General features: G+C 37.6%; 1 protein-coding gene across 1 annotated transcript in view; it reads left to right on the top strand.

Moving 5' to 3' along the window:
- Positions 1 to 14,286, top strand: part of LOC127582240 (nuclear receptor subfamily 6 group A member 1) — a 219,651-nt gene that overhangs the window by 37,914 nt on the left and 167,451 nt on the right. Inside the window, exon 3 of the mRNA XM_052037381.1 lies at positions 10,403 to 10,459. Coding sequence (XP_051893341.1) covers positions 10,403 to 10,459 — 57 coding nt within the window. The remainder of the gene's footprint in view (positions 1 to 10,402; positions 10,460 to 14,286) is intronic.

Below are 14,286 nucleotides of genomic sequence, written 5' to 3'. Positions count from 1 at the left end.
ATTAAATAACTGAAGTCATTCATTGTAAGTCCATAATTTTCTACTGAACTATTTTTTTTGACACAAAAATATGTATTGACATTTGATAAGCTGATTTCATATAAAGAAATACAGCATGGAAACAGGTTCTTCAGCCCACTGAGTCTGTGCCAACCATTGACAACCCATTTACATCAATCCTACATTAATTCCACTTTTTATTTTATTCACCCTATATTTCCATCAACTCCACTCAGATTCTACCTCACCTACACACTAAGGGCAACTTACAGTGGCCAATTTAGCCTACCAACCCGCAAATCTCTGGATGTTGGAAGAAACAGGAGGACCCAAAGGAAACCCACACAATCACTAGGGGAATGTGCAAGATCCATACACACAGCACCCAAGGTCAAGATGGAACCTGAGTCTCTGGAAATGTGAGGCAGTGACTCTATTGTGCTGCTAAACAGTATTTTATTTTTGACACACAAAAATGTGTATTGGTATTTGATAAGTTAATTCCAATTAAAGTGAATTCAGGAAAACATTAAAAAATTAGAAATTCTAGATAGATGCAATATATATTTCTTTAAAATATACAGCATGAAGTGAAGTGTTTCATAATATTAACCTGAGGTGGTTGGTGAATGAAGCATTAACACAGCCTGCAGTGTGAAACACCCGACATTTCATGTTCTCACTGTGGAGCTTTTTGCAAATTATTTCTTGTGGGTGGAAAATCCTGTGAGGGGAGAAACTTCTGAATCTGCTGCCTTCAAGTGTGATGCTGCGACTAACCAATGAAGCTGACTCCCTCTAGAGAATTCCATGTAGGCATCCGGTGTAGAACTAGAAATGCTGTCAGCAGTTGTGTAACTCTGCACAAACTGACATGTGACCCCTATAGAGATTGGCAACCTTATTTCCATACCTGTTCCTCTTACCTGAGCAGCATGTAAAAGGAATAATAGAAGAGATATAAGAAGATGTTTATTGTAAGGCACAAGTCTTGTAGGGACATGAAATGTTGGCACTTTTTATTCTTGCTGAGGATCTAATGTTAAGAATATCTGCAGCCTTCGTGCATGTCTCACTTACAAGCAAAGAAATTGCAATTATGGCTCAAACATTTTAAGCTCCCTAAATGTGATCTTGGACACTATGATTGGAAAGCTCAAATTTGGGGAGTCATGATTTGGAATCTGGTGAGATTGTACATTTCTGCTTTTGACCACTGATACAAAGCCTATCTCCACCCCTCCCTGAATTCATCCTAACCCTGCTTTCCCCATGTTACAATAAAAAAGACCAACTAGAAGCACACAATAACAATCACATCTTGAATCTTCCACCCTTTCCAGATTTGCTAAAGAACATACAAGTTGTCATAGAGTAGCTCTGAGACACTAGAGTCATTAATAGATTTGCTGAAATGATTTGGGAGTGGAATCTTCAGTTTATATGGATAGACTGGAGAAAATTGGGTTGTTCTTTTATAGCAGGAAAGATTGAGAAGTTATTTGATAAGTGTTCAAACAATGATGGTTTTAGACAAAGTGAATAAAGAGAAACTCTTTCTGTTAACAAAAAAGCACTGATTTAAGGTAACTGGGGAAAAGAACCACATAACTAGATACGAGAAAGTTGTGTGTTATGATCTGGAATTTAATGCACAAAATGTAGATGTGGTTTTCAAAAAGGGATTCAGTAAGAACTTGAATGGAAAACAATTGCATGGCTACAGGGAAAGAACTGGGCAACGGTAATAACTGGATTGTACTTACTAAAAGCTGACAGACCTGATAGGCCAAATGGCAGCCTTGTATCCTGTAACAATTCTGTGATGTAATTCTTATAAGTATGAGCAAGTACACACATGGAGGTGAAAATCTGGAAATATGTACTCCTTTCCCTACCCCCTCACCCACTTATCCAACCTCAATTCTTTCTCCCAAATCTTGCACAGTTTCCATTTTCATAACCACATTGAAGATATTTAAACCTTATTTCCCCTGGGCTTAAGGGATATGGAGAATGGGCAAGAAAGTGGAGCTGAAGCCAAGATCAGATAGCCATGATCTTATTGAATGCCAGAGTAGGCTAATGGGGCCATATGGCATATTTGTGGTCCTCTATTTTGTTCTTTCATTTCTCCCTTTCTTTGAGTAATGTTTGTGTAATGGACAGTGATGATTCTGCACTACAGAGATGCATTACAGATCCATATTTGTATGGAAAAGCCTACAGGTAATTATGGATTGCCAGCTGATTTCTCCACCTACAGTAATTTGTGAGTGCGTGATCACACCTTATACCTTGACCAAAGGAGGATTTCAGATAAATTAATTTATAATGGCTGCATCTGGTTCAATGGACTGATTTGCACTGATTAAAATGGGATAAGATACTTGGAAATTAGTACAAATGGTTTAGAATTCTGAAAATCTATTTAGTTTGGATAGCAAACACAATTTTAAATATACATATAATGTAGGCTTGAATAAAAATGCAAATGGATAATAAAAAAAATTACTTGTTAGACATGCAGTAACAAATTGGGCAAAAGAGAGGTTAAACAATTTGAGCAGAGGTAATTCATCAGCCAAATTTCTGGCAAAAGAGAACGTAAATTATGTATTGTTAGACCTTGCAGTATTATGGCTTTGGCTGTATTTGAAAATATTAATTACAGCCTTTCCCCTTGCAAAAAAAAATAGTTGCATTAAAATCTATTGGAGTATTTCATGAACTATTCCAGATGTTAAGTTTTTGCTTGATGTGTTTAGGTCCTTGAGGTGACCAGCTTTCTTTTTTAACTTTTTATTAGTTTTCAAATTAATACAGATTAATATATAACATCACTGTTTGTACATGTAATACAAAGAGATCAGGAGAACAATAATGGCATAGATAATCATAAAGAACAATAAAATATAAAAAAAAATCTGTAGATCCCTTGATCTCTTAGTAAATGAATATAATATGAAAGAAAGGAAAGAAAAAGATTTCTTATATATATAAAAGAAAGAAAAAAATCCCCAAATCAATAAGAAAAGTTATAAACAATATATCAAATCAAACAGAAAAATTTCAAAAAGAACAAAAAAAAGAAAAAAAAGACTGGACTGAAATTTCTCAGTAGAAACAGAGCAATATTATGTCATCAACTCCGTTCCTCTAAATTGGAGAATTATTGAAGGGGGATCTATATCATGTGAAAATATTGAATAAATGGACTCCAAATATCTTCAAATTTAAGCGAAGGATCAACAGTACCACTCCTAATTTTTTCCCAAGTTTATATCATGTTTAAACTTGAGAGAACCATTGAAAAGTAGCAGGGGGTATTGGATCCTTCCATTTAAGCAAAATGGATCGTTTGGCCATTAATGTAACAAAGGCAATCATAGGGTAAGCGGAAGCAGATAAATGGCCAGAGTCTATCCTTGGTAATCCAAAAATTGCAGTGATGGGGTGAGGTTGTAAATCAGTATTCAATGCAGTTGAGATAATGTTAAAAATGTCTTTCCAATATTTTTCCAAAAGAGGACAGGACCAAAACATATGTGTCAAAGAAGCAGCATTTGATTTACATCTGTCACTTATAGGATTTATATGGTGATAAAAACGGGCTAGCTTATCTTTTGACATATGGGTCCTGTGGACTACCTTAAACTGTATCAAAGAGTGTCTGGCACACATTGAAGATGTATTAACTAAATGAAAAATTTTCTTCCATGTCTCAGTAGGTAAAGATGTCTGGAGTTCACTTTCCCATTCATTCTTAATTTTCTCCAGTGATTCTGGACGTATTTTCATAATTAAATCATAGATTATTGCTATCAAGCCCTTCTGATGAGGATTAAGACCTAAAATTTTTTCCGTAATTTCAGTTTTGTAAGGTGTCGGAAAAGAGAGTATAGTAGCTTTTAAAAAATTTCTAATCTGCAAATATCGAAAAAAGTGTGATCTAGACAAATTGTATTTGTTAGACAGTTGTTCAAAAGATGAAAATCAGTTTTCAATGAATAAATCACAGAAACATACTATTCCCTTCCTTTTCCATATGGAAAAAGCTGAGTCAACTCTGGATGGATGAAAGAAAAAATTAGATTGAATGGGACTTGACAAGTTAAATGTATTCAATCCAAAAAATTTACGAAATTGAAACCATATTCGTATTGTATGTTTAACAATTGAGTTAATCATATGTTTACTTAATTTGGTAAGTGCAAAAGAGAGTGAAGCTCCTAAAAGAGGTGACCAGCTTTAATCATGTTGACCAATATCAACTCTGGCCTGTCCATAACCATCTGCTCTCTCACTGGACAGCTGCTGAGCATATAGCAGCGAGTATTGTGTGAGTGACCATCTGCTAATGTTGTATTTAGTACCCCATTCAGGCCAGGAAGTGGACTCAGATCATTAGGTGTAATGAGTTTTTGAATAGGTAAAGGATTACAATACAAACGTGTACTTTAGAAGCCTTGAAAATGTTAGTTAGAATCGAGCTTTAAAGGATATCAAATTTTCATGTGTAATAATAACTTGTTTTTCTACAGTATCTTTCAACATTAATGCATGCACGCTGAAATATTTGGATGAGTGTGATTTCGTATTAACAGAGAAATGAGATCAAGTATGATTATGGGTTACATATTGCAAATTGCTATGCAAAAAATGTCTTAATGTTAGAAGTTACAAGGATAATTGAAACCATGACTGCATTATTAAATTCTTTAAATGATATAAAAATGTATTTCATCCACCATTTTCATTCATTTATTTACAGCCTGACAGCAATAATTGCAATACTACATTAAAACAGCCTTTTAATTCAATTTATTTATTTGGCAATTTTGCAAGATGACTTTAGAGCAGTAGAAAATAAATAACTTTCCTATTGATCTGTAAAATCAACTTGCAGAATGGTTTTATGCCTGGTTATATGCTCCAAATGGCCCAAAGTATTTCACGACTAGGGAAATGCTTTTGAAGTGCAATCACAATTGTTACATGGCAAATGCAGCAGCCAATTGGCACAAAACAAGCTACTACAAACAACAAATGAAATGAATAACTAGATGGTGTTGCATAAGTAGTGTTAACTAAGAACAAAAACAAAATCCCTGCATTTCTTAAAATAATGCCCATTGGACCTTTTGCATCCATCTGCAAAGCCAAAAGGAATCTCAGTTTAGCCACCTAACACTTGCAACATTGCCTGTATCCTCAGACTGCAGTGAGTTGCTCTGGATCATTCATTTAATCTTGCAGTTGAAAATACAGTCTCCTGATTCAGAGTACAAGGGTGCTACCTTGACACCAGGCTAATATTGCCCACAACCTAAAAGTTTTAAGTTAATACTGCAAAAAAATTATTCATATTTATTTTTGTATAGTCTGGAACGTCTCTTAAAACAGTTAAAATGTCAATGTAAATTGCATCAAATAGTTTACAGGTATGTGTTTGGGAAGTTGTGTCTCATGAATTTGACTGAGTTCTTTTGAAAAGCTGAGAAAAAGCATTGACGAGGGCAGGGCACTCGACCTTCTTTGTTGACTTTAGCAAGGCTTTTGACAAGGCACTGCATGGTAGGCTGATCTGGAAGGTTAGATCACATGGGATCCAGGGTGTGCTAGCCATTGGATACAAATGGAAATGCAGGAAATTGCAGATGTTGGAATTGCAATTTGTTGCAATTGGATGCAAAATTGGCTTGGTGGAAGGAGATTGAGGGCCGTATTGGAGGGTTGTTTTTCAGAATGGAGGTCTGTGACCAGTGGTGTGCCCAGGGATTGGTGCTGGGTCTAATGTTTGTCAGGCAAATGAGAATGTTCAAATTTCAATGTAAATTTTATCAAATAGTTTACAGATATGTGCTTGGGAAATTGTGTCTCATGGATTTGACTGAGTTTTTTTTGAAAAGCTGACAAAAAGCATTGACGAGGGCAGGGCAGTAGATGAGAATGTAGGTGGCACAATTAGTAAACTTGTGGATGACAAGTACATACTTCCCTTAAAGTGGCAACACAGGTAGACAATGTGGTGAAGAAGACGGGGCACTGAGTGCAAGAGTTGGGATGTCATGTTACGGCTATACAAGATGTTGTTGAGACTGTATCTGGAATATACAGTTCTCGTCACCATACTGTAGGAAGGATGTGATTAAGCTTGAGAGATGGCACAAAAGATTGCTGGGACTGGAGGGCTTGAATTACAAGGAGAGACTGGATAGGCTGGGACCGTTTTCCCTGGAGTGAAGGAGGCTGAGGGGCGGCCTTACAGGGGTTTATAAAGTCATGAGGGGCATAGATAAGATGAATTGTTAGTCTTTTTCCCCAAGGTAGAAGAGTCTAAAATTAGAGGGCATAGGTTTAAGGTGAGGGGAGAAAGATTTAAAGGGGACTTGCGGGGCAAAGTTTTCTACGCAGAGGGTGGTGGACATATGGAATGAGCAGCCAGAGGAAGTGGTAGAGGTGTGTACAATTACAAAGTTTAAAAGACATTTGGACAGGTAAATGGATAGGAAAAGCTTAGAGGGATATGGGCCAAATGCAGGTAACTGGGACTAGCGTAGATAGGAACCTTGGTCGGCATGGATGAGTTGGGCCAAAGGGCTTGTTTTCATGCTGTATACCTCTCTAGCTATATGTATTTATAACTTAAAATTATAAATTAAATCAACAAATTTGTTATTGGGCCTTTTTGTGTACATTTTTTTTCTGTTGTAAATGTCATATAGGAATTCAGAAATTTCAGTAGGGGTTTTTATTCTAACATTTCCATTGTTTTACCTATTGTCTCACTGGTTTCCAGTTTGTATCAATTCCACTAAATACCCCATAGCCTAAGGATGTCTTTCCCCTATGCCACTCCTCCCCTACCTACTTTGCATCATCCATTTCTCAATAATTCTGAAACCTGTGTGGTTCCATTCAGTCACACAGTGTGTTCATCACCTCATTTTTCCATTTGAGGTTAGTACAACTAATTTAGCCATGGGAAATCTTTTTATAGTTTCAGAGCTCAGCAGCAGCTTTTCTGTGTTGATGTGCAGCTTGTTTGGCCAAGTACTATTTGGCCCATGCTGCCTACATTTCACTTTTCCATGTAGTGCCAGCAGTACAATAACTGAGTCAAATACATTCCAAGGTCTAACTGCTCCTTCATCCAGACCTCCAGTAAGTCCTGCACCAACTCTTGTCAACACACCCAGGATGCTTTTGCTTCCTGTAATGTAAATAATACTACTGTGCTCTCATGGTCTTCAGAAGAGTTTTTCCTCCAGCATGGTTGCTTTGCACTTGCAATGCTGTTATTACCCTGGACCCTTTCCCTGAATTCTCTCCACCTTCCCCTCCCTCACCAATGCTTGCAGTACTCTCATCTACCCTGCAAATACTCTACTGGATTCGGAGGAATTTTCCAAAGTACCAGTTTCAGCAAAAGGAGATCTGAGACTGAGATTTTGGTGGCTCAACTCTATATCCAAATATCATGTCATCAGTTCTCGGTACTTGATCTGCCACAAAAAATGTTGTTTACCATAAGATCTTTGACTTTACCACAGACTTTACCACAGACTTTATCATAGGTCTTTACCTTAGACTTTGAATGTAATGGAAGACAGAGCAATGGTGTTGGGACTGGGGGGGTGGGGGTTGGAGGGTGGCAAGGGAAATAGTGTTTCAGAATGAATGAGGAAGAAATAAATTAACAGGTAGAGATCACCTTGGGAAACCAAAATTACTGCAAGATTTCTTTAGGAGAAACATCATTTGTCCATTAATATACATGATTAATTAGGTTTTACAAAATCATGTCTTCGATGTAATTTCACAATATTTGATTACTTCCAAATACATTTACATTTGTGTAATATTACTTAAAAGTGCAGATATCAGTCTTGCTATCGGGGTGAGGGGTGATGTGTTTGGGGTTGATCTTTGCCTGAGTGTGCTCGCATATAAAGTGTTAGTAGTTTCTCCCTGAGAATGTGGTTGGAAATCTAAAACAAAAACAGAAAATGGTAGAAATACTCAGCAGGTCAGGCTGCATCTGTGGTAAATAGAGTTAATGTTTCAGGTTGGAGACCCTTCATCCCGAGTTCTGGTGAATGGTCTCCGACCTGAAGTGTTGACTCTGTTTCTTTTCACACAGATGCAGCCTGACCTGAGTGGTTGCCCTGCAGTTACTAGTTCTGCACACAGGGTGGCTGCATGATCAGCATCTGAGGACCAATTCCACGTTTCTTAAGCTCTACTTAAAAAGCCTGCTTTGGTTCACTATTAACTTATAACATTATTAATAATATTTTAATACATGTTATTTTAACCCATAAAAAATGATCACACCTCTGTTGCAGTCTCCCTTCTATTGTATCCCTAGTCTAGCATCCATCTCCTTAGTAGTGCTAGGCCGGAATTTCCCAATGAGTGCTTTGTGAAGGATGTGCTTTTGGAAAGTCAATATTCATCAAATCTACTGTACTACATTCAGTTAGGTGAATGGTGGGTTCCAACAAAAGTCATATTTGCAAAACTATGTACAGCAAATTTGTGCACACACAGTTTTTGCAATTCTAAGTGGCTATGCTTTTACATGAATTTTATAAATAAGAGCCAAAACATTGTCAATGGCTATTTGATAAACATGAAGCTTTCATTTTTACAGCATATTGTAGAGTTGGTAGACTGCAGAGATTTGCTCTGTGAGGCCATTATTGAGGGGAGCCCATATAATTATATAGTGACAGCCAATGTGCATAACCTTAAATGAAAATCATGAAGAAGTTAGTGTGTGGGTGGTTATGTAATTTGTTTGAGATGGGGTTAATGGCAGAAATAAGGGATTAAAGAATGTTTATTGAATATGCTCTTCTACTTCAGCCTCATCACTATAGTGGCTGTTATAAACGGTACAAATGTGAAGTAATTTGACCAAGGAAATAGAATGGGTTATTTTGGGCAGGACTGGGAAGAGAAAGAACATTTTGGTGGTGTTAAACTTAAAGTGTAACCTATTTCTTGGTGGGTATTTAATTAAGGACTAGTCATAGGAATATTTGTGGCAAGAACAAATGAATAGGACAAGGAGGTTTATTACTGAGATCATAGTTGTACAGCATGGAAACGTGCCCTTCAGCCCAACTGGTCCATGCTGACCAAGATGCCCATTTAAGCTAGTCCCTTTTGCTTGAATTTGGTCCACATCGCTGTAAATCTTTCTTGTTAATCTACCTGTCCAAGTGTTTCTAAATGTTAATGCACCTGCCTCAACCACTTATCAAATGGATGTATTTTTTTTTGATACAGAGAAAGATGAAGGGTTACAAACCGTATCACTAATAAAATCCTATTTAATCCATTTAAGTAAACTATACTGGTGGAATAGCCTACTTGTTATGATATTGGGCCAGCAATTCTAGAGGTTATGAATTTGAATTCTGTCATGCATGTTGAAAATAAATGTTAATAAATATGGGATACCATCAGGGCAAAAAAAGAATGTCATGAAGGCGACCTAGCCCAACCTCTGATTCCAATTCCGCACTTTGAGTGAATATTTGTTCATTCAGGTTAACTAGGGATTCCTAGTATGTTCTATGAATATAAAAGGTAAATCAAACAAAGATGCATTAGCCAGTTAAATTGTATTAGTCCTGATTAAAATTAGGCACGTAACCTGAGGCACTTTAATTTTTGGGATATTCAATTCTACCTGTGGCAGATTGCATACTGGAAGACGGTCATCGTTATAATCTTGCACATACATTGTCTTTTTTGATGCATACTGCTATCATTGTGGAGCAGAAGTTGTCTTTGCTGCATGGGTGATAGGTCTGTTCATCTTGAGAGTGCAGTGGGCACATTCTCTTTCAATGTACAAAGTATAGCATTTTTATACACAGATGAAGCATTGCATCTTCAGTGAAGTATAGGCATTCAGATATCACTTGAGCAACCCAAGATGAGAAGGTGCAGATCTATTACAGACATCACATTTTCTGCATAATCCTTAACAGCCTTATGGGCCATCACCTTTGGTTGATGTCTGGTGGTGTCATTCTTAAAGCATCTCTTAGTTCAGTTAAGGCTTGGTTACCATGGTGACAGCCTTGGGGACAACTCTGGAGTTATCCCCGCTGCCATAGAGACCATCCTGAAAATAGCTCTGTTATCTATAAATACATTAACACACAGGCTGCTGTGATCTTTTAGCTTCCTATGATGATGGGGTTTTATCCAAGAGAACATTCTAGCGGGCTGCTTGTTCCTTGTCTCTTATTGCTGAGGATAATTGCGGGTCTGCCATATTGATGGGCTGATAAACTTTATAGTATAATATGCTATGCTGTTTCCCTGTCAGTGATGTCCTGCTTCAATATGTTTGACTTTTATTCTGATATTTTCACAGGTGCAGATGCGCAGCATTTGGAATCCTCATCAGTGCTTCAGATGAACTCACTAAACAGTGAGTAATGGTCCAGCAAAATATTGAAGTTGCAGTGATGTGGCATTTTTACTCTTAAATATTTTGTGGATATGTATTTTTGTTCTTTCTGTACTATGACCTTCAAGTTAATAAGAATATATTTGCATAAATCTTGTAAAATGCTATACTGAATATGGTGAACTATGAAGAATATTATGTAAGGAATATTGTACATTAAAATACAAGTGTCTTCTGTTTTATTTTTGTCAGTGGGGTAACCCCAAAAGCTAGATGCTTGGAAAATTCTTTCTCTTTCCTCCTTCACTCCACCCCACATCGTCCGCCCTTGCCTCTAAAAACTAATACAAATTAACTAGCTGAGTAGATGACATTATATGATGAGTCATTTCCAAAATAAAATTCTTATTCTTTTGTTTCAATTCCTTTATGCCCTAGACTATCTCCATCCCTATTGCCTCCATATCTCCTTCATCTGCTTCAAGTCCTCCTCCACGCCTTCGTCACGTCGAAAATTAGATTAAGACCTCACTAACTTACATTGGCTGTTGGTCCAACACCTCTGATTTAAAGTTCCTATCCTATTTGTTTGATTCTTTTGTGGAATTGACCATCTCCATTTCTGTTACCTTCACTAATCTTACCAGAATTCTTGATCTCCTCTCATTCTGGCCTCTTGTGCATCCCCTGCCCATCTCTTACTCAACCATTGACAGATGTAACTGCACTTGATGCAGCCCTGTACTTTGAAATTCCATCTCAAAATCTCCCTGCTTTTTTCAGATGAAGGGACTTGAGTCTCTTTCACTAAGACTTGCCTAATATTCCGTTCTTTAAATGGTGACAATCTCTTGTGTCTTTATAATTTTAAGGTTGTTTTGCTTAGATTCTTACACTCTCGTTCCTAATTGTATAGTGTGGACAGAAAATAACTACCTTGAGTGGATAAAATTACAAGCGTGCACTGAAATTACTACCTATTCTGCTATGCTGCAAGAGTTTATTCATCAGATAGCAGCAACAAAATAATTTTTGTAAAGAAAATATGCACACAAATGTTGGTTACTGAAAATGATACAAAGTTACAATTGTTATTTTAATACATGCGATTACAAGAATTTAAAATAACAGCAAATGCTGAAAATGCAGGTCAGGCAGCTTCTATGAAGAGAAAAAGGTTTGCATTTCAAGTCAATGATCTTTCATTGAAGCTGAAAAATGTGCAGGATGTAATAGGTTTCAATCAAGTACAGAGGATGGTGGGGGTGTGTTGGGGGTGAAGGGTGGAGATGGTTTGTAGAGAACAACAGAATGTTGTCTGATGTGTGGAATGCTGGAGAGCAAATGACAAAAGGGTTAATGGTGTAAGGGAATAGGGGGAGGGTAATAGGACAGGTAAAGAAACAAAAATTGGGTCTAGAGGAGGTATAGATTGTAGTAGCAAGATTAGTGGTAACTCTTATGGCTGGAGTTTGAAATTGTTGAATTTAAAGTTGAAAGTTCTAACCAATGACCCTTAAATAGTCCTCCTTTGAAATCTGGTCTGTTTTCTTTGCTGTCCATATCATTCGCCCGCACAATCACCACCACTGGTATTATTGGGTAAAACGGATAATGCAAGAAGAACACAGCAAGTCAGGCACCATCCATGGAGAGGGAAATGGTCAGATAACTGATCCTTCAAGATTCTTCTATCATTTCTTGTTTTCTGTATTGGATTTATAGCATCTCTTTTTACTCCAAAAAGATAATAGGGTGATTGGTTGAAGGAGTTGTGATAGAATCTATTATTGAGGAAGAAGTAACAGGAACTTGAAATAATAATCAGATTCTGTTGTGTCAACATGGATTTATGAAAGGGAAATCACGTTTGACATCTGAAAGATTTTTTGAGGTTGCAACCAGCAGAATAGTTAAGGGGGAAACCAGAGGATGTGGCGCATTTGGATTTTCAAAAGGCCTTTAATGTCACACAAGGTTATTATACATAATTAGAACACTTTGTTGAAAGTACAGGCAGCCTCTGCGTTACGTAAGGGTTCTGTTCCTGAGCACTGTTTGTAAACCAATTTCTCCATAAGTCAGAAATGTCAGTTTTCTATAACTACCCATATTGTATTGCTCTACATACACTTGCTATGATTCTTTCATTGAATAATTACCCTAACACTACCAATAATTAAACTATTGAATATATATACTGTATCCAGTCATTAATGAATACTGTGAAACACATTATTGCTAGCTTGAAAAATGCTTAAAATGTATGAGAGAACTTACATGAAGTTGGATTTCCATAAGTGAGGTCGTTTGGAACCTGGGGAGCCCCTGTATCTCCTTCCTTAGGAGGGGAGACCAGACCTGGACACAATATTCCAGAGGTGGTCTTAAAAGAGCTCTATATAATTCTAGTAAGAAACTTTAATTTAAATCCTCTTGCATTTTTGGCCAACAAAAGTTGGCTTTCCAATTGCTTGCTGTACCTGCACATTAACTGTCAGTGATTCAGATACTTGGGTTCCTTTGAGCACCATAGTGTAACCTGCCTGAAACAATGTTAAGTCATTCTACATCCTCCTTGAGACACTTGCTCCTTCCCACATTGGTACCATCAGCAAACAAATATATTGTACTTGATCCCCATATTCAAATCATTGTCATAGATTGTGAATAGCTGGAGCCACAGCAAAAAAAGGTGCACCTAGTTGATTCTCCTGGTTCACCTGGGATTGAGGAGCTTGTACTGTGATAGGTTAAGCAGGCAAGGATTTAAAATCTCCTGAGTTTAGAAGAATATGAGGTGATCTTATCATAAAATACTTGTGTAGCTTGACAAAATAGGTGTGAAGTTGATGTATCCCCCCTGGCTGGGATGTCCAAAACTAGGGGTCACAATCTCTAAATAGAGGTGGACATCCAAACCAAATCGAAATAAATACTTCACCCAGAAGGTGGTGAAAGTTTGGAATTCTCTTCCCAGGTGGGCTGTGAGGGCTTAGCTTCCAAATGATGGAAAATGGTGCTGAGATAAAAGATCAGCAATAATATTGAATGGTTTAACAGGTGCATAGGACTGAATGACCCATTCCTACTATTATTTCCTATGGTCTTATCAGTTATGTGCAGTAACTATCTAATGTGGTCCTTGAACAGACTGTTCAGCTGCTATGTGGTGTCTTTTTGCTTCCTTCAACTTGCTGAAAAAGATGTGTAGGCCTAAAGGTGAAAGTGCTTTGAACCTCCTGATTTTCATGCTAGGTGGGTGCTGTGTGCACACCACTATTATTGACCAGATTTATTGCCCAACTCAAATATTTTTTTGCAATGTATCATTGAACTCGCCATGAGCAGTATTGTAGGAGATAGTATGTTGGCCTTCGTTACAAGAGGAATTGAGTAAAGGAGCAAGGTTGACTTGCTGCAGGTGTACTGGGTCTTGGTGAGACCCACCTTGAGTTTTGTGTGCAGTTTTGGCCTCCTTATCTGAGGACGGATGTTCTTAGCATGAAGGGAGCACAGCAAAGGTTTACTAGATTGATTCTTGGAAGAGCAGATAATGTACGAGACAACATTGGGTTGTTTAGAGAAACAAAGGACTGCAGATGCCGGAATCTGGATGAAAAACACGATGATGCTGGAGGAACTCAGCAGGCTAGGGAGTATCCGTGGAGAAAAGCAGGCAGTCAACGTTTCAGGTCAGGACCCTCCTTCAGAACTGAAGATGGGAAAAAGGGGAAGCCCAATATATCGGAGGGAAAAGCAGAGTAGTGATAGGTGGACAAAAGAGGGGAGGTGGGGTGGGCACAGGATAGTGATGGGTAGATGCAGGTAAGAGATAGTGATAGGTA

The sequence above is a fragment of the Pristis pectinata genome, chromosome 23, assembly GCF_009764475.1.
Source record: "Pristis pectinata isolate sPriPec2 chromosome 23, sPriPec2.1.pri, whole genome shotgun sequence".
NCBI classification, from domain to species: Eukaryota; Metazoa; Chordata; class Chondrichthyes; order Rhinopristiformes; family Pristidae; genus Pristis; species Pristis pectinata.
The sequence above is the reverse complement of the archived record's forward strand: the minus strand, read 5'-3'. Positions and strand labels throughout refer to the sequence as shown.